Source organism: Vicia villosa, linkage group LG5 (assembly GCF_029867415.1).
Source record: "Vicia villosa cultivar HV-30 ecotype Madison, WI linkage group LG5, Vvil1.0, whole genome shotgun sequence".
In the NCBI taxonomy this organism is placed as follows: Eukaryota; Viridiplantae; Streptophyta; class Magnoliopsida; order Fabales; family Fabaceae; genus Vicia; species Vicia villosa.
This window is the reverse complement of record NC_081184.1, coordinates 151302546-151326494: the sequence shown is the minus strand read 5'-3', so window position 1 is coordinate 151326494 and position 23949 is coordinate 151302546. Positions and strand designations below refer to the sequence as shown.

Here is a 23949-nt window from a genome sequence, read left to right as displayed (position 1 = left end):
AGCGTGCTTATGTTTTTTGGTATACTATTGCTCCTTATTCAGGTGTTATTATTGTTCGTCAAGGATCCAAGGAGAACAAGGATCCAAGAAGAGTTAAGGCTTACTTTGGAACATTGCAACTTGCATAATTTGTTTGATATATAGAGTAGTAAATGATATTTGCTTAAAGTGTAAATGACCTTAAGTGTTTTGCGGAACCGTGTATGGTTGTTTTGCTTGGGAGCGTGTTGCGTTAAGTCATACACATTGTCTTGATGGAACGCCGAGGTAGTAGGGCATGGTTGTACTTGGAATGTACTTGCACAGAGCAAGCGCATGCAGTCCCACACTTCCATAACCTTAGGATCTCTCTCATTCTGATGTGAATTTGGTTTTTTGCCTAAAAGTTGACAAGAGCCGTTAATTGTCATGCCTTGGGCACTGGCGACCACTTTCCGCCCTCGTCGTTCTCAAGTGTTACATGCCCACTTACTTCAATTGGATTCGTCCTTGAACCACATCTTACTGGGAGAGGTCTGCTATGATACCATATTGTAACACCCTAGATTTTCACCCATGACATTACTTTAAAATTCTCATTTATAAGACTTCCTTCAACCATGCAGTCTCACATCTACACAAGCTCAAGATCCCTCTCGTTCCGACGTGAATTTGGTTTTTTGCCTAAAAGTTGATAGAAGTCACTCATTGTCATGCCTTGTACATTGGCAACCACTCCCCACCCTCGTCTGCCTCGGGTGTTACATGCCCACCAAATTTTGTTGGGCTCGTCCCCGAACCACATCGTATTGGGAGAGGTTTACCATATTGTAACGCCTCAGATTTTCATCCCAAAACATTACTTTAAAATTCTAATTTATATTTAAAAATGTGTCTTTTTTTTAGTATTTCAACAACAAAATCATCATTCTAAAAACCACAATTAAATGAAAATAACTGAAATAAATTATTTAAGACGTTATAAATATTCATCTCTAAAATTTTGATAATTAAATATATTCTCTTACAAATAAGATATTAGGTACTAATGAGTTCAAGATGTGAAGCTACAAGATAAAATACTGTACGCAATTGTGGGATTCAATAAAGGGTTTTGGACTTGTAAATTTATTTGTAAGAAGATTTATTATAGGGTTTAATATACTTCACCCCCTGCCAATATAGCGAGTTCTGGTTTGACCCCCTTGAATGTTTTTTTTACTAAACGCCCCTTATAAAACCCAAAACCTGAATTTACCACACCCTTTTACCTTATTTGCTGACTGGGCTTTGACTTAATTGATGATGTGGCTGATTTAGATTATTTTATTATAAATTACTTTTATTAACTTTTTTAAAATTACGTTTTCTTTATAATCCATGTAGATAATTTTATTATTTTATTTTAAATTACTTTTACTAACTTTTTTAAAATTACGTTTTCTTTGGGATTAATGTGCAATATGTCTTTGGAAGGCCCATTAATTGAAGTTTTTATCATTAATATACAAAGTAGGTTTATAAACTCTTTTGTTTAGAGAATTATTTTCGATGTGGGACTCAAGTTTTACCTAGAATCATTTTAACTTATGAGTTGTAGAAAAACAACATCGTACAACAAGTTTTATATTGCTGTAGCCGCATAAAGCTTCAAGCTGCTGATCACAAAGGGTCTCATCACAATCCTTCAATTCCTCAAACAAAGGACTCAGAAGCTTCACCCTACGGATCAAATTCCCATACATCCTCTTGCAAACGTTTTGACATTCTGGCAACCCAGAAATCTCCCTGACGGAATCAGACAAACGATTCACGACCATAGCCTTCGAGTTCTCGCTCCCACCCATTTTCAGACACGCGGAGAAAAAGTCAAAGGTGGAACCTCTGACAATAAAATCGAGCTAGCTTCGGATTTAGAGGATGATGAAGGGTACCCAGATGAGAAGGAATGATTATGGTGCAGAGATGAAACACAGAACAGACGAGGAAATTTGTGTCAGTTGAAAGACAATTTAGGAAAGAGAGTGGAATTGGAATAGGAATAAATCAGCTGCGTAATGATTCATGTACCAAAGTTAAGTGCCCTTTCTTAGAAGGTGCCGAGTCCATTGATGCTGTTACATTCTTGCTTTTAGAAAAGATCATGAAGCATTTATTTCAGGAAGGACAATTTGATTCGTCAAGTTTCAGATCCCTTTCAGACAATTATAATAATGGACAGTGTTCTAATCAGGATGTAGTTTCATGTACCGATAGCATAGGTTGTGATGTGTCATGCTATTTGAAAAACCAAGTGGCTTGTCTTACTCAACCAGATGTTCGTATTGATGTTACCTTATGCCAACTTAGTGACATCCTCTCGTTGTTGGAGCTTGTTTCGAAGAAAGTGGTATTTCTTTTCGTGATTCAAGTTAATATGGTCCTTTCATTAAGTTGTCTTTTTAATGCTCCAATTTTAAATGACTGTTCATTCATGTACTTTCATTCCTCAGCAAGGTTTTCTTTCCATCCCCTCATCACATCCTTCATTTCTTACCTTCCCTTAATATTCTTTTCATATCATTCTTCCATTATACCACACTAACAACAAAATGTGCAGCTCCAAAACCAAAGTAACAGCAGCAACCATAGAAATCACAACCACAACCACAACATCATCTGTTGCCAAAATCATTGGCTGACCTGTTCTGCAACCAACTTGCAACAGAGTTCCAAACATTGAAAGAAGAAACTCAATCAGCCAAAATCACTTTTTTGCTAATTTAATTCACAATATATGACAGAAGTTTGGAGAAAGAGACCTTCATTCCTTTCTAATGCTATGATAATAAACAAAGTGTCAGTATACATTGCATGTATTGTGGAGGAGGAGAAGGATATGGTGGTGTTGGTTATGGTGGAAGCAGGGATCATGGATATGGAGGAAGTGGCGGTGGAGGTGGTTATTCTCGCGGTGGAGGTGGTGGTGGTGGAAACTGGAGGTATTAGTTGTTAAATATAATTCAATTAATTATTTATACAACCATTTTGCCACATCATCCAGCAAGTCAAAGCCCAGTCAGCAAATGTGGTAAAAGGGTTTGGTAAATCCAGGTTTTGGATTTTATAAGGGGCATTTAATAAAAAAAAACTTCAGGGGACGTAAACCAAAACTCGCTATAATGGCAGGGGACTTAATATATTTAACCCTTTATTATATTATCAAGATTTTAGAGATGAAGATTTGTAACGCCTTAAATAATTTAATTTTGCCATTTTCATTTAATTGTAGTTTTTAGAATTTATCATGAATGATGATTATGTTGTTTGAAGTACAAAAACAAAATTACATTTTTTAAAATAAATGAGAATTTTAAAGTAATGTCTTGGATGAAAAATCAGGGCTTTTACATCACCCGCCCCCGTCTAGCACCCGCCTACTAAAATTAATTTACTATCTTTACTTTTTATGAAATTATTAATCATTAACCTTTCTTAATATTAAAATATCAAGTTTATTATAATTATTATTCATTTTTTTAAATACAAATAAAATAAAAATGATCAAGTATTATAATTATTCTTAGATTATCATATGTTTAATTTAATTATTGATTTTTAAAACTATGGGAAAAATAAACATTTTTATTAAAATATTATGCGGGTGGGGATGGGGGCAAGGCGGCGAAACCGTTTTTGTGTTGGGGGCGGGAACAGGGTGTAAATTGTTATCCTCTACTATGTTTGGGGGCGGGTGCAGGTCTGGTATAGAAAAGCGAGGGTGGGGGCTGCTTAAACCTGCCCCTGCTCCGCCCGTTCCATAGGATGTATCTGACCACTGTTGTGCACGTTTGGCTCTAGTATCCAGGTTGAGATGGACAAGCGTTCTTGGACTTGGAGATGTTCTGAGGTTTTTGGGATGCTTGTGCGTTAGGGGGTTCCAGACCCTCTCCCCCATGGATCTTCACCCATCACTCAAACTGGAAATCTCATGGAGTGGGACGGGTCCCTGAAGCTTTGCGGGCTCTAGCTTGGATTAGAAAATGTTTCCTTGGAGGCACACTCGACAAGTGCGAACCTAGAACGTCATTCGACCTTGCAAATATGAATCCGGATCCAAGCACACATGTTTTCACCCGCAAAATCCGCTCGGGTGGGAAATTGATTTTTGTGTTCGGCCCGGGTTTGAACCGGGCCTGGTCGAATGGACCTCTTTACATTCGTCCGTGTTAGTGTACCTCCATGATGATTCAGGATCATCGTGAACGGCCATTCGGAGTTGGATCGAGGTTTTGGTGGATCTAAACAGTTCATATATGAGATTTTGGCTTCTTGAGACTTCAATTTTCTTTCCTTAAATGCGTCAGGAGTTCAAATATGAGAATCGAACGTGGAACCGTGGAAATTGTATGAAACAAAATTTGATTCTCATAAACAACGCCACTATTCTATTGCGGAACCAAAAATGGTGATTGTTGCGGAAAACTATGGCAGGGCGAAGCTTCCAAGGCAATACGAAGTGACGACACCGTGGGTTAAAGGTTGCCTTCAACCCTAAATTGAGTCGAACCTTTTTTTCTTTCCAAGCTTCTTCCTTGCTTGTTTATATCACCACATGGAACATTTGCTGCAACATTTCATTCACTTTTTTGGGCTAACTTTTGTTTTGATTTTTGTTTGGTTTTTTCTACAAAACTCTCATTGTTTCTTCTTCCACTCTAAAACCAGGAAATTAAAGTGCCTATGGTATAAAGTATAGACGTATTTTATTTGTTTTTATAGCACACATTAATGTGATGGGTTAATTTGGTAGCTTTATTAATGATATTGATTATTTCATATACATATTTTTCTTGGTAATACTTTTTTTCTGGGTTTAAGTAATTAGGGATTTTCCTAGGTTCAAAGAAAATGAAGAAGATGATGATTACATGCAAACTAGGATGCCACACAAGCATAAATAAACATCGTTATCGTTATTGAGAAATAGATGGAAACGACGAATATGACACGTTAGAAGAAATAAAAAATCTAATTAGTTCTTTTAAAAGAAAAGTGACCAAAATGGATCTAAAGAGAACAAAAGGATATTTAACCATTAAATTACTAAAAAAATTAACAAATTTAAATATTAATAAAGAAATATAAAAATATAAACATTAAAATAATTTAAGCATGTATCTCCTGTTAGTCTATATCGTTTACCTTTCTAATACCAAAGTAAGCTCTATTCCATCAATTAACATTAACTTAATCGAAACAAAAATTATGGGGTGAGAGAGGCTCGAACTCTCGACCTCAGGATTACTCTCAGCTATGAGACCTACGCGCTAGCCAACTGCGCCACCACCCCATTTGTTTAAATTTTACTAATTTACTCTTTTCACAGTCAAACAACAATTAAATTAAAACTAGCACAAATTTAATTGATTTATTTTAAACCTAACAGCAAGCATAAACATCAAGCAAGATACAGCCAACCACAGTGAACCAATTTCCGGTCAAATTCCTCCACAGCGATGGGCAATAACCGCCAACACCGCTTCAGAAACCACCGTCAGAACCACGCTCAATCCAGTCGACACTCACTGTAAGTGTAATCCCCCGCTTCTTTTTATTTCCTATTTACGCCACCGCTTTTCTTATTCATCTATTTCCATCTTTTTCAGAGACAACGAATCTCAAAGCTCCGTCGTTCAAGGTTCGTTTCACTCTTCAAATCATTCACTACTTTATTTCAAACAAATCATTTTAATCACATTTTTCTAACTGCAGAAACTCGTGATGGTGATAATGAAGAAACGGAGGAACTCACAAAACCCAAAATAAAGCTTGCAATGTGGGTATGCATACGATAAAATTACTATTATTATTTTTTAATTTAATTGTTTTTTGTTGAAATTTTATGTAACTAATCAGTTGCCATTAGTGAAGCTAAATTGTAATTATGTATACATAATCTCCGAATTTGGATCTAATATCATGTTTCATTTCGTTGTTAACTCAGGATTTTGGCCAATGCGATGCCAAAAAATGCACCGGACGCAAGCTTTCAAGACTGGGTTTTCTAAAAGCAAGTATTTGTTATCTTTTTTCTTCATTCACTGGTTATTTTTTACATTCGATGGGTGCCGTGCGCGCGCACACACACATTGGCATAAGCATGGATATATATAAATGTTAAATGCGCAAGTACCTAGTTATAACTTGTAACTGCATGAACTTGTAACTGCAAAAAATCTAGTGATATTTATAACAAAAAGTTGATGATATAAAAAGTTGGTTAATGGTTGTGTGTGTGCTTGTGAGCAGAAGCAATACTTAGTTTGTTCCTTTTTGTTGTTGATTCTATAATCTATGAAGATCTAATTACACTATTGAAAGATGCTTAATATAATATGTCTGTGGTACTGATTCTGATCTATCTTGTGCAGGAGTTACGTGTGAGTAATGGTTTTGGGGGAATCGCTTTAAGGTAGTTGGTCATAAATCATCTTTCTGTTGCTATTCTTATTAACATTTTGAAGTAATAATTTTTTTAAAAAGCAGAAATTTCGCAGCTAGGCGAAGTGGGTGCTAAGTTGCTATCTTTGTGAAGCAATGTATTCTCTTTTGACTGTGGAGTAGCTATAGATAGTACTATATTGCAATTTTGCAAGTTCCTTTGTTCATTGAAAAGTACTAGTAATTATTTATTGTAATTTTGTTTTGACAGTCCTGTTGGACAGCAATGTGTCTCAAGAGAAGATTACTCTTTAATCCAGAATAAAGGATTGGCTGTCGTGGACTGCTCATGGGCACGCTTAGATGACGTGCCTTTTGCGAAGTTGCGCTGCCCTGCTCCTCGTCTCTGTATGAACTTGTACACTGAAAATAATATATTTAATTTTTACTTACTATTTATATTCTTGGTTTCACATAGTTATTTAATTATATTCTGTTCAAAGTCAAATACTATACTGTAAAAACTAGGTTGTCAATAGTGGATATAGTACCACTATCGTAGGGGAGGGGCTAGTGGCCGACTGGCCGCTACCTTCGGGAAATAACTCCACGCAATGATACTTATAGATTTCTTCTAGTACCATTGCATTTAATCATTTTGCCTCGTTTAGGGTTGCTTCATTTACAAGGAATGTAATGATTTGTTTTTATTGCAGTGCCATGGCTTGTAGCAGCAAACCCAATAAATTATGGTCGGCCGTGTCAGCTATCTTGTGTAGAGGCCTTGTCTGCTGCTTTGATAATATGGTACCAAAATGATATTATCTATGACTATGATACCTTGTGTTTTGGTTTGTTGTTCCTACATTTCAATCCCCTGCAAAATTTGTTACTGAAATTTAGTGTACATTATGTTTCATGTTGGCTGATTTGCTACTTAACTACAATTGCTTGCAATGTGTGCAAAACAGATCATGCTATCACCAATGTATTTTTAAATGGAACAAAAATTTAGGCCCAATAGACTTTGAAGTTGGCAGCATATACATTGGATTATTCATTCTTCTTTGATGCTTGGTTGTTGAAATGAAAACATTTGGGTTAAAGTTCTTTGCTATGATCTTGCAGTGGAGAAGAAGAAACAGCAAATCTGGTGCTTGGCAAGTTTAACTGGGGTCACTCTTTTACGTCTCTGAATAAGTATGATATGATCCATTTATTTAATTTTATATTTTCACTTTCCATTCAAATCATTTTCACTCATGATATTTACAAGGGCATAGTGGTCTTCTTGGATCGACTTATTTGGGCTTATCTGTTGCCATAAGCACTTGTGAGACTGTTTGAGGGAACTTATCAAAACAACTTATGACATATTCATAAGCTGTTTTCATTTTACTTTCATAAACCCTCCAAAATAACTTATATGAAAACAATTTAAATTTATTTTATCTTTTGTTATAGAAATACACCATATCCATAAGCGGTTGTCATGATAAGGCCATATGCTATAAGCTGCAAATTAAGTAGTTTATCTTTATCCAAACATAGCCCAAGTTTAAGCATATGCATGGCATAAATTTATTCTCACACATTAAATCATAAAAACAACAAGGTGCGCAGAGCCTCTGTTGATTTCATTCAAACCCTGCTATTCATGATTCTAAAAACACTATCTGAAATGTAGCTTACATAGCTTTCTATGTCTTTTATGAAGCATACTTTATAAGTTTGACGCTAAAGTAAGCTGTACTTACGGATGCGTACTGCAATAAAAACCATATCTTATAATTTGTGCATGTAGCCATGATTCATTAACAGAATTTTTGGTAAAAAAATAATTTGAGACGTTCATGTTATAGTTGATTTAGTTATGTATAAATAACCAGGGTCCAGGGCTCACTAGCTGTGACGTGATTGTTAGGTTTTGAGCAAGCCATTAGCTCCTAATTAGTCCCCTGATTACTCTTGTATCTGATTGTATTCGAACCATAATTGAGTAGCCTAGCACACAATTTCACTCTGTTATTCTGTTTCTATGTAAAGCCACTGTGTATTCAAAGGAGTTTATGATGATACATATTACATATTCATTCAAGTTGTTTTGTCTCCATGAGATCCGTGACTATCATACGATTCACTGAATTTGATTCTCAATTATCTGTGGCTTCTAAGACTTTTCTATATTAACTTTATTTAACCAATGCAGGGAATTACTGAGGGCCTACTCTAAATGCCAAAACAGTGCTGACATTATATCTGTTCAAAATGAATGGCTATCACAAGCACGTCAGGTTCCAAGGGCTCCTCCTACTGATAGCAAAGGTATGTGTCTGATGTAATATCTATATATTTATTTTACATGATGGTGGACTACATCGCATGAAGTTGTTTGATTCATGTAGATCAATCTTATCTAGTGACAAAAAAGTTTGGTTTGTGGCTGCATTCAGTGCTGTTTTTTTGTTGTATCACAGACATATAGAGATACCTCTAATATATGGTGAATTTTTCTCGTGTTTTTTATTCCCTTGCTACATAGATGCTCTGCATGAAAACGAAGATAATGTTCAAAACTCTTCTGATTCTGAAGACGGACTTCCACCTCTTGAAAGGAATGTGAATCATTTGAACATAGACAATAGTGATGAAGAGAGTGAAGATGATCTCCCACCTCTTGAAAGGAACATGAATCATTTGAACATAGACAATAGTGATGAGGAGAGTGAGTAGATTTTTTTTAAATCTCTGATGACACAGGATACTTCTCTAACAGTGCTGCTGTACTGGAATCAATCTGGACATTTGCTCAACGAGGAATTGGTTAGCGGAAAGCTTTTCAGCTGAGATATGTATTTGGTTTCCAGTTTATCTTGCTTACATATAATTTAAAATAATTAAATATAAAATGTGATGAGTGTCCACTACATGTAAGCTTTACATGTATCTCCCCCCTTTAATTGCCTGGTCTTTATTTAATAACATTATGTGTAATTTTTTGAGTTTTAACTTCTCCAGCAACCTAACATTGTTCCATTAGGTAAGGTAGGTTGCATGGATTAAATGATTGACATATTTTTTTAAAAATCAGATTATTTTTACCTTTTCTTAAAAAAAGTATTTTTCATGGATTGTAGTTGTACAAATATTTATATTTACATTTTAAAAATATTTTTTCCCATTTTTCTAGGTAAAAATTGTACAGATCTTTTTTTTTTTTTTTTTTTTTGCATTTGAAGTTCATAATTGAATATGTTTTGTTCCCTAAAATGTTTTTTCTTAGTGGATCAACATATTATTTTTGAGTTAGATCTTTTAGACTGATACTATTATACAAACCTCCTATACACATAACCATATTACTAATGTAACAAGTCTAACTTATACTATTATACAAACCTCTTAAACACTTAACTAATTTAATATGTAATGGATCTAACAGTTTTAAGATTTTGAAGAAATTAAAAAAATTTAATTTGGGGGTTTTATGAGTTACTACGATGTGGTACCTTTAGCCTTTCATAGACTTGCAACTTAGAGGTGAGGAAGAAGTGTATGAATTTCTATTGGTTGTCGTGTGGTTGTTTGCATGACCTTGTGATTTGCATTTTGATACACTGTTGCTTCATCTGAATGCTGCAATTTCTATTTTTCCGGATGCGTTCACGACCATTGGGTCTACTAATTTTGTGTGATGTCTTGGAATGATTAATTTTGAAACATTTGCAATTGTTGATGAAACATACCCATTCTTTTGCTTATAAACCTTTTCATTTATCCTTATTTTTACCATTTATGTCTTCGCGTCTCTCTTTCGATCATTCAAGTTTTTCGAAGGTTGTGCTTAACATTTGATATTTTCCCATTTGTTGTGTTTAATTAAAATGGTCGAGTTTCATTTAGTTTAATTTGATGACTTTGAAAGAATTCGTAAGGCTTTTGATGTATTTATTAACGCTTTATATACTTATGTATAAAATTAATAAGAAAATTTGTGATATAACTTTATCAAGTAATGAATGAGTAAAGGAGAACATCCAAATTCAAGAGCATTTGAATGAAATGGTAAGAGATCTTTTCAAATTAATCAAAGGTTTTGAGTTTGAACTCCGCTCCTAGAAATTCAACAGTATTAAATTCTTTTTAGAGAGAACTTTACTGCATATTGTGGTCCTCCATACCTCCACGATTACTACTGAAATGATCTAGTGTTTCCACTTCCACATCTTTGATCGAAAGATGGAAAAATTGCTCTTCTTGTTCTCTGAACCATCCCCAAGGACTTTTTTTAATTATACCCCAATTCCAAAAGGGGAAAGTGATCCCAAATTCTTAAAAAAAATTATCCCTCATAAATACTAATGATTCCTATTAATTTATCATTTGTATTTATCTCTCATAAATAGACACTAAATTGAAAGTAGATAGGTTTTTTTTTTTTTTACAAAATAAAATATTCATTTATTCTAATCGATAAAGTACATTGTTGCAATACAAATTAAAAATCGCCAAAAACAAAAAGGATGAATCTGCAAACAAACTTAAAGCATCCATGTTAATAGCATAAAAAGACAAATTGCATATGCCTACGAATATAACTATGACCATATTGAAATGTCTGAAATATTCATGCCTCCAGATCTGTAGCGTTAATGGTACCAAAGTTATAGATATGATCTGCACTAGATCGAAACTCATCTTTCAACCGGAAACAAATGAACACTACGCACAACGACAGAAAAACAAAATACACCGCACAAATACGGAAAATCAAAACAAACAACGACACAGTAAAATGACGAAATCACAATAAAAAACACTAAATATATTTGAAAACCACTTATTTAACTAATAGAGAAACAAGAACGATTTGGAGGGGTGATTTTGGATCAAAATCGATCCTAAATCACCCGTCTCTAAGGAATTTGTAACAATATACAATGAACCAGTTGGACAATATGAGTTAGAAGTAGATAAGTTAAACAAAACAAAACTCTCACTAAACTTATTGAATTTTATAAAATAATGAAACACATCTTCTTTAAAAAAAATATCTCATAAAGTATAAAATTAATTTTATACTTTAAATAAACTTATTTAACAATTCTAAAACTTGTATGTTTATTTATAGTACCATCATGTGAATTTGTTAATGTTTTTATTATTAGATCCAAATGCATATGATTTGTTTAAATATAATATTACATCAAGAATACATGAAATTTACAATGAGATTTAAAAAACCACGGTAGGACTTAAAGCAACGTACTAGGGTATTTTCGGTATCACAATCAATAAATATTAACTATAACACAAAACAAGATAGGGAGGGAGTGAGGGATACACACCAGCATTGCTGAAAGGAGACCCGCCTCATAATCCCCACCAGAAGGCCACTCTCTCACATTCCCATATTTAAAAACGATGATCATGATGCACAACAAACCGTTACCAAACGACGCCAAAAATATAATATCCGCTTTTAATTTTTCATCACCATTCCTTATTTCTCAGTTTCCTTTAAATAATAAATCATTCGCATTTCACCGCTTTTCAGAGTGAGAAGAATATCATATCTTGCTTTCTTTCTTCTAATGCTTCATTTTCTCTTCTCAGGTTAGGGTTTCGCATTTCTCATCGATCGTACCTTCGCAACCATAGCTTGTTACTTCCACTGTGAGTAATACTCTAATACCATGATTCTCTTTCAATCTTGCTATCTCATTTATTGAATTTGAGTATCTTTGTAGATTTCAACATTGTTTCTCGTGAATGGTTATGTGTTCTTATGGTTAATGCATCGATTATCGATATGTTGCTGAGAATCTCATGTGTTAATTTTATTACTGATTTCAGATTAGAGTGCTTGAGTTAAATTGGATATAATGTCTTCAACTGAGACCATAGTTGATGCAGTAGTTGATACTGTTGTAAAGAAAAGTTCTGAAACTGTTGAAACAGATGAAAAGGGTAACAGTGCTGTAGTTCACCCAATTGAAACAGAAAATGAAGAAATGGTTCCAGTTGTAAAGAGTGACAAGCAGTATGGTGTTATCGAGCCGGTTGACGATGATAGTATTGCAATAGCAGAGCCACGGAATGGCCATGGTCAAGATTCTGTAACCAAGCAGGAGAATGAGGATTCAAAGCCCCAGCTGGAGTGCGACTTAAAGCCTCAATGTGAGCATCTTACACCCAACTCTTTGCTTCCTGAAAATCAGGTATCTGAGGTCAACCTTAGTTTAGGCTCACAAGTAAAATCTGATTCTGTTTCTTGTAATCAAAAGAATACTATAATTGCTAATGGTGACAAATTAGAACAAGAAATTGTTAGGTCAAAGATGGTGGAAGAACCATCATCCAGAATTGATGTGCCTGTTTATGATGAATCACATTTGATGGATGTTGAAGAGCCAGACGAGAAAAAGGTATCTGTTGAGGAAAATAGCAGTATCAACAGAGGACCAAACCTGAACATGACCAATAGCAATGAAGATGTTGGCTATCCAGAAAAGTTGAACTTGGATGGCAATTCTGATGATGAGTCCATGGATGAGGATATGCCGGAGAGCAAGCAATTTGATTCTAAGTTTAATAATGAACTTGGAGAGAAAGGGGAGAGTGTTGAAATAACGAATCTTAAGGAGCGTGATACTGTTGTGGTAAGAGATGGTCTATCTTCAGAAGGTGGTGACTACCATAATAATGATATTCCTTCCGTTTCCCTTGTCAAAAAACAAAAATTTACGGGTATGCTTCGTATACATATTTTTATTCTTGATTTCGTTTTTAATACGGCATATTTGATTTCAGTGTTGTGTACTTTGTATTACATCTTTGGCTGTCTGAATATACATTGTGTATTTCCTAATCATGTTCAATTGTGATATATATCCTTTGTAACGTAGGACTTTGGTTTCACGTGGAAACTGGAAACTGATCCAAGGCTTTAGACCTAGGGCTTTACTGTATATTATTTTTACCCAAAAGAGTCTACAACATCAGCCAACAACTTAGTAGAGTTATTTAACTCCCTAACTAACGAATAACTGATTCCAATCTCTGTTTTCACCTGTCCTGAACTAATCAGTGTCGACATGACAAACCAGAGTTAATTGTAACTAACTGAATTTACTCAGGTAGAAGTAGTTAGAGAGATGGTATTCATATAAATACCAAATTCTGTGTATGCAACTGTTATCTTTTGTTAAATAAAATACAAACAATTTTTCTCTGGTTTGGGGAACTCTATCCTTCTTTCTCCGTGCATGTAAGCTTTATCTCGCTCGCTATATGACTGAAATGGCACAATAATGCTCTATTATAAATCATATCTTATCCAAACCATGGATCAAAAGATCTCTTGCAGGAAAATTTCACCATGTCTCAATTTTTACTCTCACAGTTTTAGTGGCAAGTGAAAAGAGATTTGAGGTATCAAGAGTTCATTTTATCTGCACCTTAGCTGCCTACTACTTCATTATGACAATGTGTTGATGGTTTCAGATACTTGTGATTTCAGATGTTATAGTTTATAGCAGTATTTATAGTTTCAGATGCTTGTTTGTATCCATTAGCTTGCTGTATTCCATTTGCAATTATTTTGACGCGGCCTTTCTTCTTACGGGTGATCCTTTGGAGAAACAAAAAAATAAATATGTAATTTATGCCGCGTTTCTGCCATGCTATGCATTTGTTTTTAATTATGAGCATTTATGTTTTTCTTCCCCCTCTTAATTTGGAGAATTGTACCACAGATCAAGCATCAGTTGAGAATAACAATCCTGCAAAACGACAAAGGTGGAACTCTGAACCAGTTAAAGGTTCAAATATTCAAAGGTCAACTGTCAGACCAGCTACTGCACCAATGGGTGAGCCAATTTCATTGAAGTGCAATTTCTCCTGGTCTGATTCCCCGGCAATTGATGTTGCGCCCAAAGAACGCATTGGTAAGTCAACATGTATTCTGCTTGGGGTGTAAACTATAAAGAATTGATTATCCTGTGGTCTTGAATGAATAAGTATCAAATTTGAATTTCTGTCTCGTAGCTCTAAATAAGAAAAAGTGGAAAACATAGACAGTTCCTCAGACCATTTAAATCTAATCTGTTACTTGTGTAATAGTACACTTAATAAAAGTAGTTGATCTATTTTTTTTTGTAACATAAATCGAAATTCATTATTTGACTGTCAATAATTGTTCATATTTTCTGGCAAATTGCTGAATATTTTATGTTATTCTTACTCCTTATGTTGTGTTTTTTGTACCTGTTGCTTCCTGTCTAATAGTGTTGCTTTTTATCATTGTTAGTTCCACCGTCACAATGGCTCCCTACTAATTCCCTCAGAATCGATGGTTTCCTCCGACCTTTTACCTTAAATGCAGTGCAAGAACTTTTGGGTAAAACTGGGAAATTCACCAGTTTTTGGATGGATGAAATAAAAACACATTGCTACGTCAGTGTAAGGCTTAGTTCTTTTATCTCTGTTTTTCTATACTAGTAAGGTTCCCTTGTGCTGTTGCTGTAATTAATGATATACTTCTAAGTAGTCTTCTAATGACTTGATGTAGTACACAACTGTTGAAGAAGCCGTTGAGACCCGAAATGCTGTTTATAATCTTCAATGGCCTCCAAATGTTGGACACCTTTTAGTTGCTGAGTATGTTGAACCCGAAGATGTGAAAATGAAGCTAGAACCTCCTCCCCCTGTTGACTTTGTCAACAATGATTCAATAGCTCTTCCACATACTCAGCAACTGATGTCAAAGCTCCCGCCAGCGGCTAGAGAACGGTTTCCGCCGCCACCATCTTTGTCAATGCTCCCGCCAGCGGCTAGAGAACGGTTTCCTCCGCTACAATCTTTGCCAATGCTCCCGCCAGCGGCTAGAGAACGGTTTCCGCCGCCACCATCTTTGACAGAGTTCCCGCCAGTGGCTAGAGAACAGCTTCCTCCGCCACCATCTTTGTCAATGCTCCCACCAGCAGCTAGAGAAAAGCTTCCGCCACCACCACTATTGACAGAGCTCCCGCCACCACCACTATTGACAGAGCTCCCGCCACCACCTAGAGAATGGCTTCCACGGTCACCACCTAGAGAATGGCTTCTACTGTCACCACCTAGAGAATGGCTTCCACTGCCACCACCATCGTCAAATCTCTCGCCAGATGCTAGAGAACGGATTCCGTCGCGACCACCCCTCCCAAAGAAAGTTGACAAACCCATTGTTACAATTGATGATGTCTTTCGGAAAACCAGAGCAACTCCTCGGATCTATTATTTACCATTATCCGACGAGCAAGTTGCAGCAAAACTGGCAGCAAGGGGCAGAAGCATTATGCAGTAGGGCTATTGTTCAGTGTTTTTTCCCAATGGTTATTTTCTGGTTATTGGTACCGTTGCATGGGTTGAGACCAAAAAGTAAAAGAACTTCACCAACTAAGAGCTACTTGACTTGAGTGATAGGTTTTCCTTGACCAAAACATTCCGAACTTTGTAAATATATGATAGATAATGTACTTTTGCCTTGAAACCAAATTGTTGAATAACAATGTTAATTGTGTTTAAGAGTACTAGCTACATAAGAAAACAATTTGGTAATACAGATTTTTCGTATACAGTATCATAGCAATCGGTTCAGTTTCATGAAACCAGCTGACCGTTCTCAGTTACATGGTTAATCCAATGTTTGACTCGAACAGGTCATGCTTCCGGTTGGACTGGTCGGAGTTGGTTGTTTAAATATGGTATAACTTCTATGTTGTATGGTATAGCTTCTATGCTGGGTGGATTTTGGAATTTAGATGAGGTGTAACTCAATTTCAAAAAAACTGATTTCTTTGCCAATGATATATCACATTTTATGTGGGAATTTCAGCTTCTAGTCTTAGATAACCATATTACACTCAACATTAAAAATCTGCAAGATATTTGACATTGATGATGTTGAATTCACATAACACCAGGAAGATTATATATTACCTTATAAAAAGTAATAGGATTAAATAAGTTTTTGGTCTCTAAATATTACACCGTTACCAAAACTAGTTAAAACTGTTGTTAAAATTCAGAAGGGACTAAAAATAAAACTGCTTCATTGTGAAAACTTAATTTCTTTTCTCAAATTAAATGTGTTTTTGTTAAAAGTCATAGTCATGTCTATAGCGAAAGAGGTAACCGATTTGCAAATCACCTTTGCTAAGTGCTACTAACATTGGTAATGGTTGGGTTCTTGGCTATATAGGGTCTTGAAGAGACAAAAATCAAACAAAAATATCAGTTTGAGGCACGTAAATGTTATGAAAATCGCGTTGCTATGTCTGCAAATCTTCGTATGAGGTTGCATAAGTTCAGATTTTTAATCATTGTAAGGGGATGATGATGAGGATCATACCTCGCACTGGAAAATCCTTATACACGGGGATTTTAAAAAAAAAGAAAAGAGGAAAAGACCAACTTACCAACCGTTGCTTCACATTTTAGTTTTAATAATAATAAATTTAACGAGTTACCATCAATGTGCAATTGCTTTTTATTTTATTTATATCTAAAACTTTTTTACTTTAACAATTTATTTATCAATAGATTGGTTTATTTGAAAATCTCATATTTGAATTCATTAATTTTTTTTAAATATGAGAATAATAAAATTTAAATTTTATTAATTATGTAAGGTTATTTACTTTTAGTGTATATATATATATATATATATATATATATATATATATATATATATATATATATATATATATATATATATATATATATATATATATATATATATATATATATATATATATAAAAAGTTAATTTTAATAGAGCATTTAGATGGGATGAAAGGGGTTTTTTCGAATTTAACCAAATCTTTAACCAGATCCCAGTTGTGTGGAGAATAATATAGCCTAATTTATTTTAATTTTTTTAGTTATTATTATTATTAAAATTTAAGATTAATTAATTAATTGATTATATTTTATATTAATATTTAATTTTTAAGTTAATTAATTATATGTTAAGGATTAATTAATAATATTTTGAAAATTGAACCGAATCGGTTGGTTGGACTGGTCGAACTTGGAACCAGCCAAATAATCAATCTGGTTTAATTGTTAGATCAGATGTCGTTGAATCAATGCAAATCCGTCAAAACCGATTAGAAAAACCGACTATTTTCCTGAATCGGCGATTTAAATGCTTTTTTATTTAAAAAATTAAAACGATGTCGTTTTGATTATTTTAATAAAAATAAAAATAAAAATTTTGTTACAGATGGTTTTGATATTGAAGAGGGAGATCCCAATATTGAAATAATTTTTTATTTTTTAAAATTAAATTTAATAGACAATGGAGTTATTTTATTATAAATTATTCAATTAAATAATACTGTGATTAAAATTTGTTTGCAATTATTCTTTGTAATTTTTTACTATTTTATTATGTGCGATACTTATGTTTAAAATTTGAATTTAAATTATGAACTTGTGTTGTGAATTTATTTATGACATGATATTTTCAAAAAATATAATTGCTAGTTATATTTTGTAGAGACCGAATCATCCGGTTCAACATGTTTTATACCTATATAGTTTTGTTATAACGACCTGTCTATTCAACTGAGTTATTCGGTTTAATTCGGTTTAGTCATGCGACTCGACCAGTGACCCAATGGTTCGACCAATAAACGAGTGATTCAATATCCTCACCAGTTTAATACTCGGTCCAATTTTTAAAACACTGATTTAATATAATAAAATTTAAAGTTTGTTAGTTGCAATTCAAATTCAACATTTACATTTGCACTTCAAGTTGATGTTCAAATTCAGTATTTGATTGAATAAATAATGAAACTCAGTTTCTCAAAGTTCGAAAACCTACACAAAAAAGTGAGGACGAGAGGATACAAGCCTTAATCCTTATTATACATTGTGCACTAAAATGCGGATAAAATGTGCATCTCAACGGATCGAGCTGTTTTGACACCCCTAATCTTAATTAATATAAAAACCACTGACACCCCTAATCTTAATTAAGATGAAAATCTACTGTAAAGCCGTATTTGAAAATCTGCAAGGTAAAATAACGTATGATTCAATTTGTCACTGTTAAAATAATATATTTGTTCTGGTTAAATTACGGTAACTAACTTACCCAAAGTTGTCTTCAAAAAATAAATAAAAATGAAACCACATTTTTTCACAACTACAAGTACATACAAATAAAAGTGAAAATAACAACTCCCTTCCCCAAAAGGTGAAATGCACTTGACCAATCTGCATCCATTCTTTTTGTATATAAAGGAAGAAAAAGTAATAGTACATCCAATAGCAGCAACAAACAATGACAATTCTCTCTGAGCTCTTATACCAGCTATATGTCAAAACAATAGTCCTATTCACATACATGCTAATAGAACTCATCCTCATCATTTGTTACCTCAAGTCTACAAAAAACCCAATCACCACAACCCAATACCTCAGTTTCATCGAAGAGAAGAACCCAACAAGAAGACTGAAGAAGGCTACAACAGACCATATAGATTGCAGGGTTTGTTTATCAGAGTTCAAGGAAGGAGACACTGTGAGAAACTTGAATTGCGAACACACCTTTCATAAGGATTGTTTGGATGAGTGGTTCTTGCAAGACCAATATTGTGCTACTTGTCCACTTTGTAGGTACAAGGTTTTGTCAGATGATGTTTCTTCTAAGTATTGTTTGCTTCAAAATCAGGTGGAGTTTGATGGGATTGATGATCAGTTTTTGGGTTTGTTATCTTCATTAAGAGGTAGTGGTGATATTTGGTATAGATATCTATGATTATTTATTCATAATTATCTTAACTTTGTTCTTGTTCTTGTTCTTACAATGTAAGATTCTAAATTTTGCTGTTAGAAAATAGTTAGATTTTTATTGTTTTTTTTTGTCTCTCTTTTTCAATTAAATCAACTTTCTTATATTAGATGTAATATTTTATACCAAATTCTTATACAATATCAAATTTTTGTGTTAAAATATCATCCCTCAAAGTTTTGGTGTCGGCATTGAAGATATTGAAAAATGTAGATAACATTGGTGTGAAAAAACAAAAAGATTGAGTAAGAGGTGGTTTGGTCCAGCTACTACTAGGTGTAGTAAATGGATATGGAGATTTTATGGAGAAGCTCCTTAATAGACTGATAAAATGTAGGTGAAGCAGTTAAGAATATCATGCATGAAACAGTGACTTCTCAATTTATTTGTTGAAACAATCTTAGGGGTATGAGCAACTTTGTATTTAATGTGGCTTGTGCCCACCACCTAGGGTCACACACATGCAAGATCATAACAATGAGCTGTATATTATATCCATTTTTTCCAGTTGACCTTCTATAAGATTTTAGACCATTCTTTTGTTAATAAACTTCACTTAAAAAATAGTATTGGAAGAATATTTCGAATAACTTAAAAATTATAATTCAACTGATAAATATCTGTGAGATATTGGATCGAACTCTAGTATGGTCGAAGGGTAGCTTCTTGGTTCGACAGGATTAAGCATGAAGTCGAAGGTTGTTTACATGCTTGTGTCGAAGATGCTAGGATCGTTAGCATGTTAAATTAGGTTTTAGTGTTTAAATCCTAATTTGTTAAGTTAGCTTGTTTATTAAGTTGACTTGTGTAATGAGCCTTGTGGAAAAAGCCCATTAGTTAGTATGTTAGGTTTTATTATAAATAGCATACTAGTCTCTCATCATTGCTAAGCTGCAAATCCTAATTTGGGGTGAGAGAGGTTATTTGTTATTCTTGTAAATTTGTAATCTTGTTTTAAGAGAAAGTAAAAGAATAGCAGTTATAACCAATCTTGTGTTCCTCTTCTTCCTTGTCCTTTATTCATCCCTTGTTTTATACTTTGTTCTTGACATCGTTTTTCACAACAAATTGGTGCGGTGAGCGTGGAGAAGATGCCTTCAACAAAGTATGAGATTGAAAAGTTCACCGGAGTGAATGATTTCGGTCTGTGGCGCTTGAAGATGAAAGCCCTACTGGTTCAGCAGGGTTGCTTGGAAGCATTGAAGGGAGAGGCAGCCATGAATGTAGAATTGACGGCAACGGAGAAGACATTGCCGAGTTACAAGTTTTTCCATTGTATGCAATTGATAAAGTTGCATGAAGAAAGCTAGTTTGTTCCCTTGATGTTGTAGAGTTAGATCCAAGGTGGAGATTTGTGAGATATTGGATCGAACTCTAGTATGGTCGAAGGGTAGCTTCTTGGTTCGACAGGATTAAGCATGAAGTCGAAGGTTGTTCACATGCTTGTGTCGAAGATGCTAGGATCGTTAGCATGTTAAATTAGGTTTTAGTGTTTAAATCCTAATTTGTTAAGTTAGCTTGTTTATTAAGTTGGCTTGTGTAATGGGCCTTGTGGAAAAAGCCCATTAGTTAGTATGTTAGGTTTTATTATAAATAGCATACTAGTCTCTCATCATTGCTAAGCTGCAAATCCTAATTTGGGGTGAGAGAGGTTATTTGTTATTCTTGTAAATTTGTAATCTTGTTTTAAGAGAAAGTAAAAGAATAACACTTATAACTAATCTTGTGTTCCTCTTCTTCCTTGTTCTTCTTATCTTCCCTAATTCCTCCTATGCTTTGTTCTTGACATCGTTTTTCATAACAATATCAATATTATTATTAGAATCTATTATCCTATATATTGTGTGAATGTAAACATTTTAAGCCCACTGCCTCTAGATTGTCAGTGTAGGGTAATGTTATGTATTTTAAATTGATGGTATTAATGAATTAAAATTATGATTTTTATTTGTTTGAAAGCAAACATTAGAGTCTCTTTAATCTCTTTGATAAGATTAAAAAGAGTTTTTAATTTTTAATTTTTAGTTTTTCAACTTGAAAAAATTCTGTTTAATTTTTAACTTGTAATTTTTTAAATTAATTTATAATTTTTTTAAAATTATTTGAAGTAGTTTTTTTTTTTTGAGTTTGTAACTTTTAGCTTGTTATTATTTTTTTTCAATTATATCTCTATTATTTTAACAAAAATCTATTTTTATCCATCAATATACTATATATATATATATATATATATATATATATATATATATATATATATATATATTCTAGGAAAAAAATGTGCCTTGCATGGATTTAATTAGGATGTATTTAAATTTTTTTATGAAATTTCATTTATATGTTAAATCTTAAAAATAGAAGATAGAGATTTTTTTTTTATTTTCTAAATTTTAGTTGGAAGATAAATAAGAATAGAATGTGATAAATTAAAACTTTAAAATAAGGAGTATTATTAAGAGGATTAATAAAAAACAAGAGTTTATTCTTAAGAGGATAAATAAGAAAAAAAATAATGAAATAATAAATTTAATTTATATTTGAAAACTTAAATATAGAAGAGAGATTTTAAAACTTCAATAAATAAGAGAGAGATTTTAAATTTAATTTATATTTTAAAACTTCAGTAAATAAGAGAGAGATTTTTTTATTTTTTTATTTTTTAATTCTTTATATAACAGATAGAGACTTTTTTCATTCAAATTGGTATGTTTATTTTTAAATTTAATTTATATTTTAAAACTTAAATATATTTTTGTTGGAGAATAGAATTTCATTTATTTTTAAATATTAAACATAGAAGATAGAGACTTTTTTTCATTTATTAGGTATATTTCTTTATAAATTTAATTTATATTTTAAAAATTAAATATATATTTGTTGTAGAAAAGAATTTCATTTATATTTTAAATCTTAAATATAAAAGATAGAAATTTTTTATTTTTTAATTATTTATTGAAAGATAAATGTGAATAGAATGCGATAAATTAAAATTAAAAAAAGTATTATTAAGAGGATTAATAAAAAATTAGAGTTTATTCTTAAGAGGACAATCAACAAAAAATAATGAAATGCTTCTTAGATTGACACATAAGCAAATCCAGTCCTCATAAAGATTTGCAAAGAGTTTCAACATACACCCTTTGACAGTGGAGACACCGCCTAGGCTACAACAAATTATTTGAAAGGCTCTGAGTAAACCCCGCACATTTGAGGTAATCTAAGAAGGGACAACATTGATCATTTTCAAAAATTCGATTTCATAAGATGTAAATAGAATCAAAACTCTCAGTTCATAAATGATGAGGTTATGGACGTAGAAATAGGGAGGGGACAGTTTGTTGAAAGTATCCATGTTTGTCCTCTGCTCCTTGGAACAAGGTTCCATAATTATGTATTTCTCTCTAATTATGTATTGGAGAATCTAATACCGTGACGAAACTTTCGATCATGTCTACAGTAGAGTACAGAGATACAATATATTTAACATGGATAAGTTTATTTTTCTTTCCCATGAACGCTAAAAGTAGAAGAACGAAGATGAGAAATTTTACTAGGTGCGTTTCTAGGAAAAGAAAGAAGAAAAAGGGCTTTATGAAATATTATAGGGGAAATTCGATGGTACAAGCTATGTAGAATCATCCAAAATCGTGTTTTGACACTTCAATCTTCCACTCTCTCTCTAAAGTTTTATTTAACTTTCTCTCACTAGATGTTATAGCCAAATGTTTTTGTGAGAAAAATTCCTTTGTGAATGAGGATACTTTTGTAATTCTAGAAAGCGTAGAATTTTAAAATTCACCAAGGGAATCGTTTATATACACCTTGGTTGAATACTGTCTAATTAAGGATTATTTGAGGTTCGAAGCTAAACCCGATAAAAGCTTGAGTTTGGGAATTGTACGACCAGTCCTATAATTGGTTGAAGATTAGCCATTGTTAAAATCTTCATTGGTTATTAGTTAGCCTAGTTAAAACCAAGATAGGTTGAAGATTAACCTTATATTAAAATCTTCATAGATTAGAGATCATTCCGCTTAAAATCTTGCAAGTTGTTTGGTTTGTCATGTTAAAATCAAAGGAATTGAGCTCATATATTATGGAACTTGAAAACTTACTGCTCCAATGTCCTGGTTTGTGGAAAAGAGACTAACTGCTTCAATCCACCATTGAAAAGGAAGATTGACCACTTCACTCTCAGCAATATATTGGAGAAAAGACGCAAACGCCCATATTTATCGTCTTGTAATAATTGGTTGAAGTTTAACCATCATTTTCTTATATAAGGGGGTTCGTGAGTCTTTCCTACTAAATGCTCTCAACAAATATTGGAAACACTCAACACTAATTCTTAAGGACATGACTAAGTTATTTTTGGGTGAACCTATATAATTCTCGGTGTTCTTCTTCTTCTTCTTCTTCTTCTTCTTCTTCTTCTTCCCTCAACTATTTAATTTCTGCAAATTACTTTGCGCTATTTACTTTCCGCTGCTTAGTTTTTCAAAATGTTTTTAAACTTTGATTTGCAAAAAGTTTTCTAAACCAAATTTTTTTAAACCACACAATTCACTCCATTCTTGTGTGTAAAGTTTCAACTTCAATAATTTGCTCTCCCTAATTATTGGTTAGACTAAAGTCAATATAGTCGAGACTTTTAATACAATCTCTTTTGTTTATGGTGAAATTTTTAGGAACAATCATGCTTCT

General features: G+C 33.2%; 3 protein-coding genes and 1 non-coding gene across 4 annotated transcripts; 3 read left to right on the top strand and 1 right to left on the bottom strand.

Annotated features, from left to right (window-relative positions):
• Nucleotides 1-5227: 5227 nt before the first annotated feature.
• On the bottom strand, nucleotides 5228-5311 carry TRNAM-CAU (transfer RNA methionine (anticodon CAU)). Its single transcript is given in 2 exon segments — nucleotides 5228-5263; nucleotides 5274-5311. It is a non-coding gene; the product is annotated as a tRNA-Met (tRNA).
• A 79-nt stretch (nucleotides 5312-5390) lies between these two features.
• Nucleotides 5391-9492, top strand: LOC131607795 (uncharacterized). The gene is made up of 10 exons (XM_058879754.1): nucleotides 5391-5548; nucleotides 5628-5659; nucleotides 5734-5801; nucleotides 5966-6031; nucleotides 6393-6433; nucleotides 6674-6810; nucleotides 7119-7209; nucleotides 7531-7602; nucleotides 8612-8727; nucleotides 8945-9492. The coding sequence occupies exons 1-10, from the start codon at nucleotides 5478-5480 to the stop codon at nucleotides 9133-9135; spliced, it is 885 nt and encodes a 294-aa protein (XP_058735737.1). The 5' UTR covers nucleotides 5391-5477; the 3' UTR covers nucleotides 9136-9492.
• Nucleotides 9493-11723: 2231 nt separating this feature from the next.
• LOC131603199 (uncharacterized) lies at nucleotides 11724-16004 on the top strand. The gene is made up of 5 exons (XM_058875480.1): nucleotides 11724-12078; nucleotides 12259-13152; nucleotides 14160-14351; nucleotides 14714-14865; nucleotides 14975-16004. The coding sequence occupies exons 2-5, from the start codon at nucleotides 12288-12290 to the stop codon at nucleotides 15746-15748; spliced, it is 1983 nt and encodes a 660-aa protein (XP_058731463.1). The 5' UTR covers nucleotides 11724-12078; nucleotides 12259-12287; the 3' UTR covers nucleotides 15749-16004.
• Nucleotides 16005-18738: 2734 nt separating this feature from the next.
• On the top strand, nucleotides 18739-19215 carry LOC131605743 (E3 ubiquitin-protein ligase RHA2B-like). Its single transcript, XM_058878063.1, has one exon. It carries the CDS (start codon nucleotides 18739-18741, stop codon nucleotides 19213-19215), a length of 477 nt encoding a protein of 158 aa, XP_058734046.1.
• Nucleotides 19216-23949: the final 4734 nt, after the last annotated feature.

What these genes read in the sequence shown, in the direction of transcription:
- LOC131607795 (XM_058879754.1), top strand. Translation starts at nt 5,478, where the DNA reads ATGGGCAATAACCGCCAACACCGCTTCAGAAACCACCGTCAGAACCAC. An exon ending in CAAGACTGGGTTTTCTAAAA is followed by an intron (nt 6,032 to 6,392) that starts GCAAGTATTTGT and finishes TATCTTGTGCAG; the next exon opens with GAGTTACGTGTGAGTAATGG. An exon ending in TTTGGGGGAATCGCTTTAAG is followed by an intron (nt 6,434 to 6,673) that starts GTAGTTGGTCAT and finishes TTGTTTTGACAG; the next exon opens with TCCTGTTGGACAGCAATGTG.
- LOC131603199 (XM_058875480.1), top strand. Translation starts at nt 12,288, where the DNA reads ATGTCTTCAACTGAGACCATAGTTGATGCAGTAGTTGATACTGTTGTA. An exon ending in TGCGCCCAAAGAACGCATTG is followed by an intron (nt 14,352 to 14,713) that starts GTAAGTCAACAT and finishes TATCATTGTTAG; the next exon opens with TTCCACCGTCACAATGGCTC. An exon ending in AAACACATTGCTACGTCAGT is followed by an intron (nt 14,866 to 14,974) that starts GTAAGGCTTAGT and finishes GACTTGATGTAG; the next exon opens with TACACAACTGTTGAAGAAGC.
- LOC131605743 (XM_058878063.1), top strand. Translation starts at nt 18,739, where the DNA reads ATGACAATTCTCTCTGAGCTCTTATACCAGCTATATGTCAAAACAATA.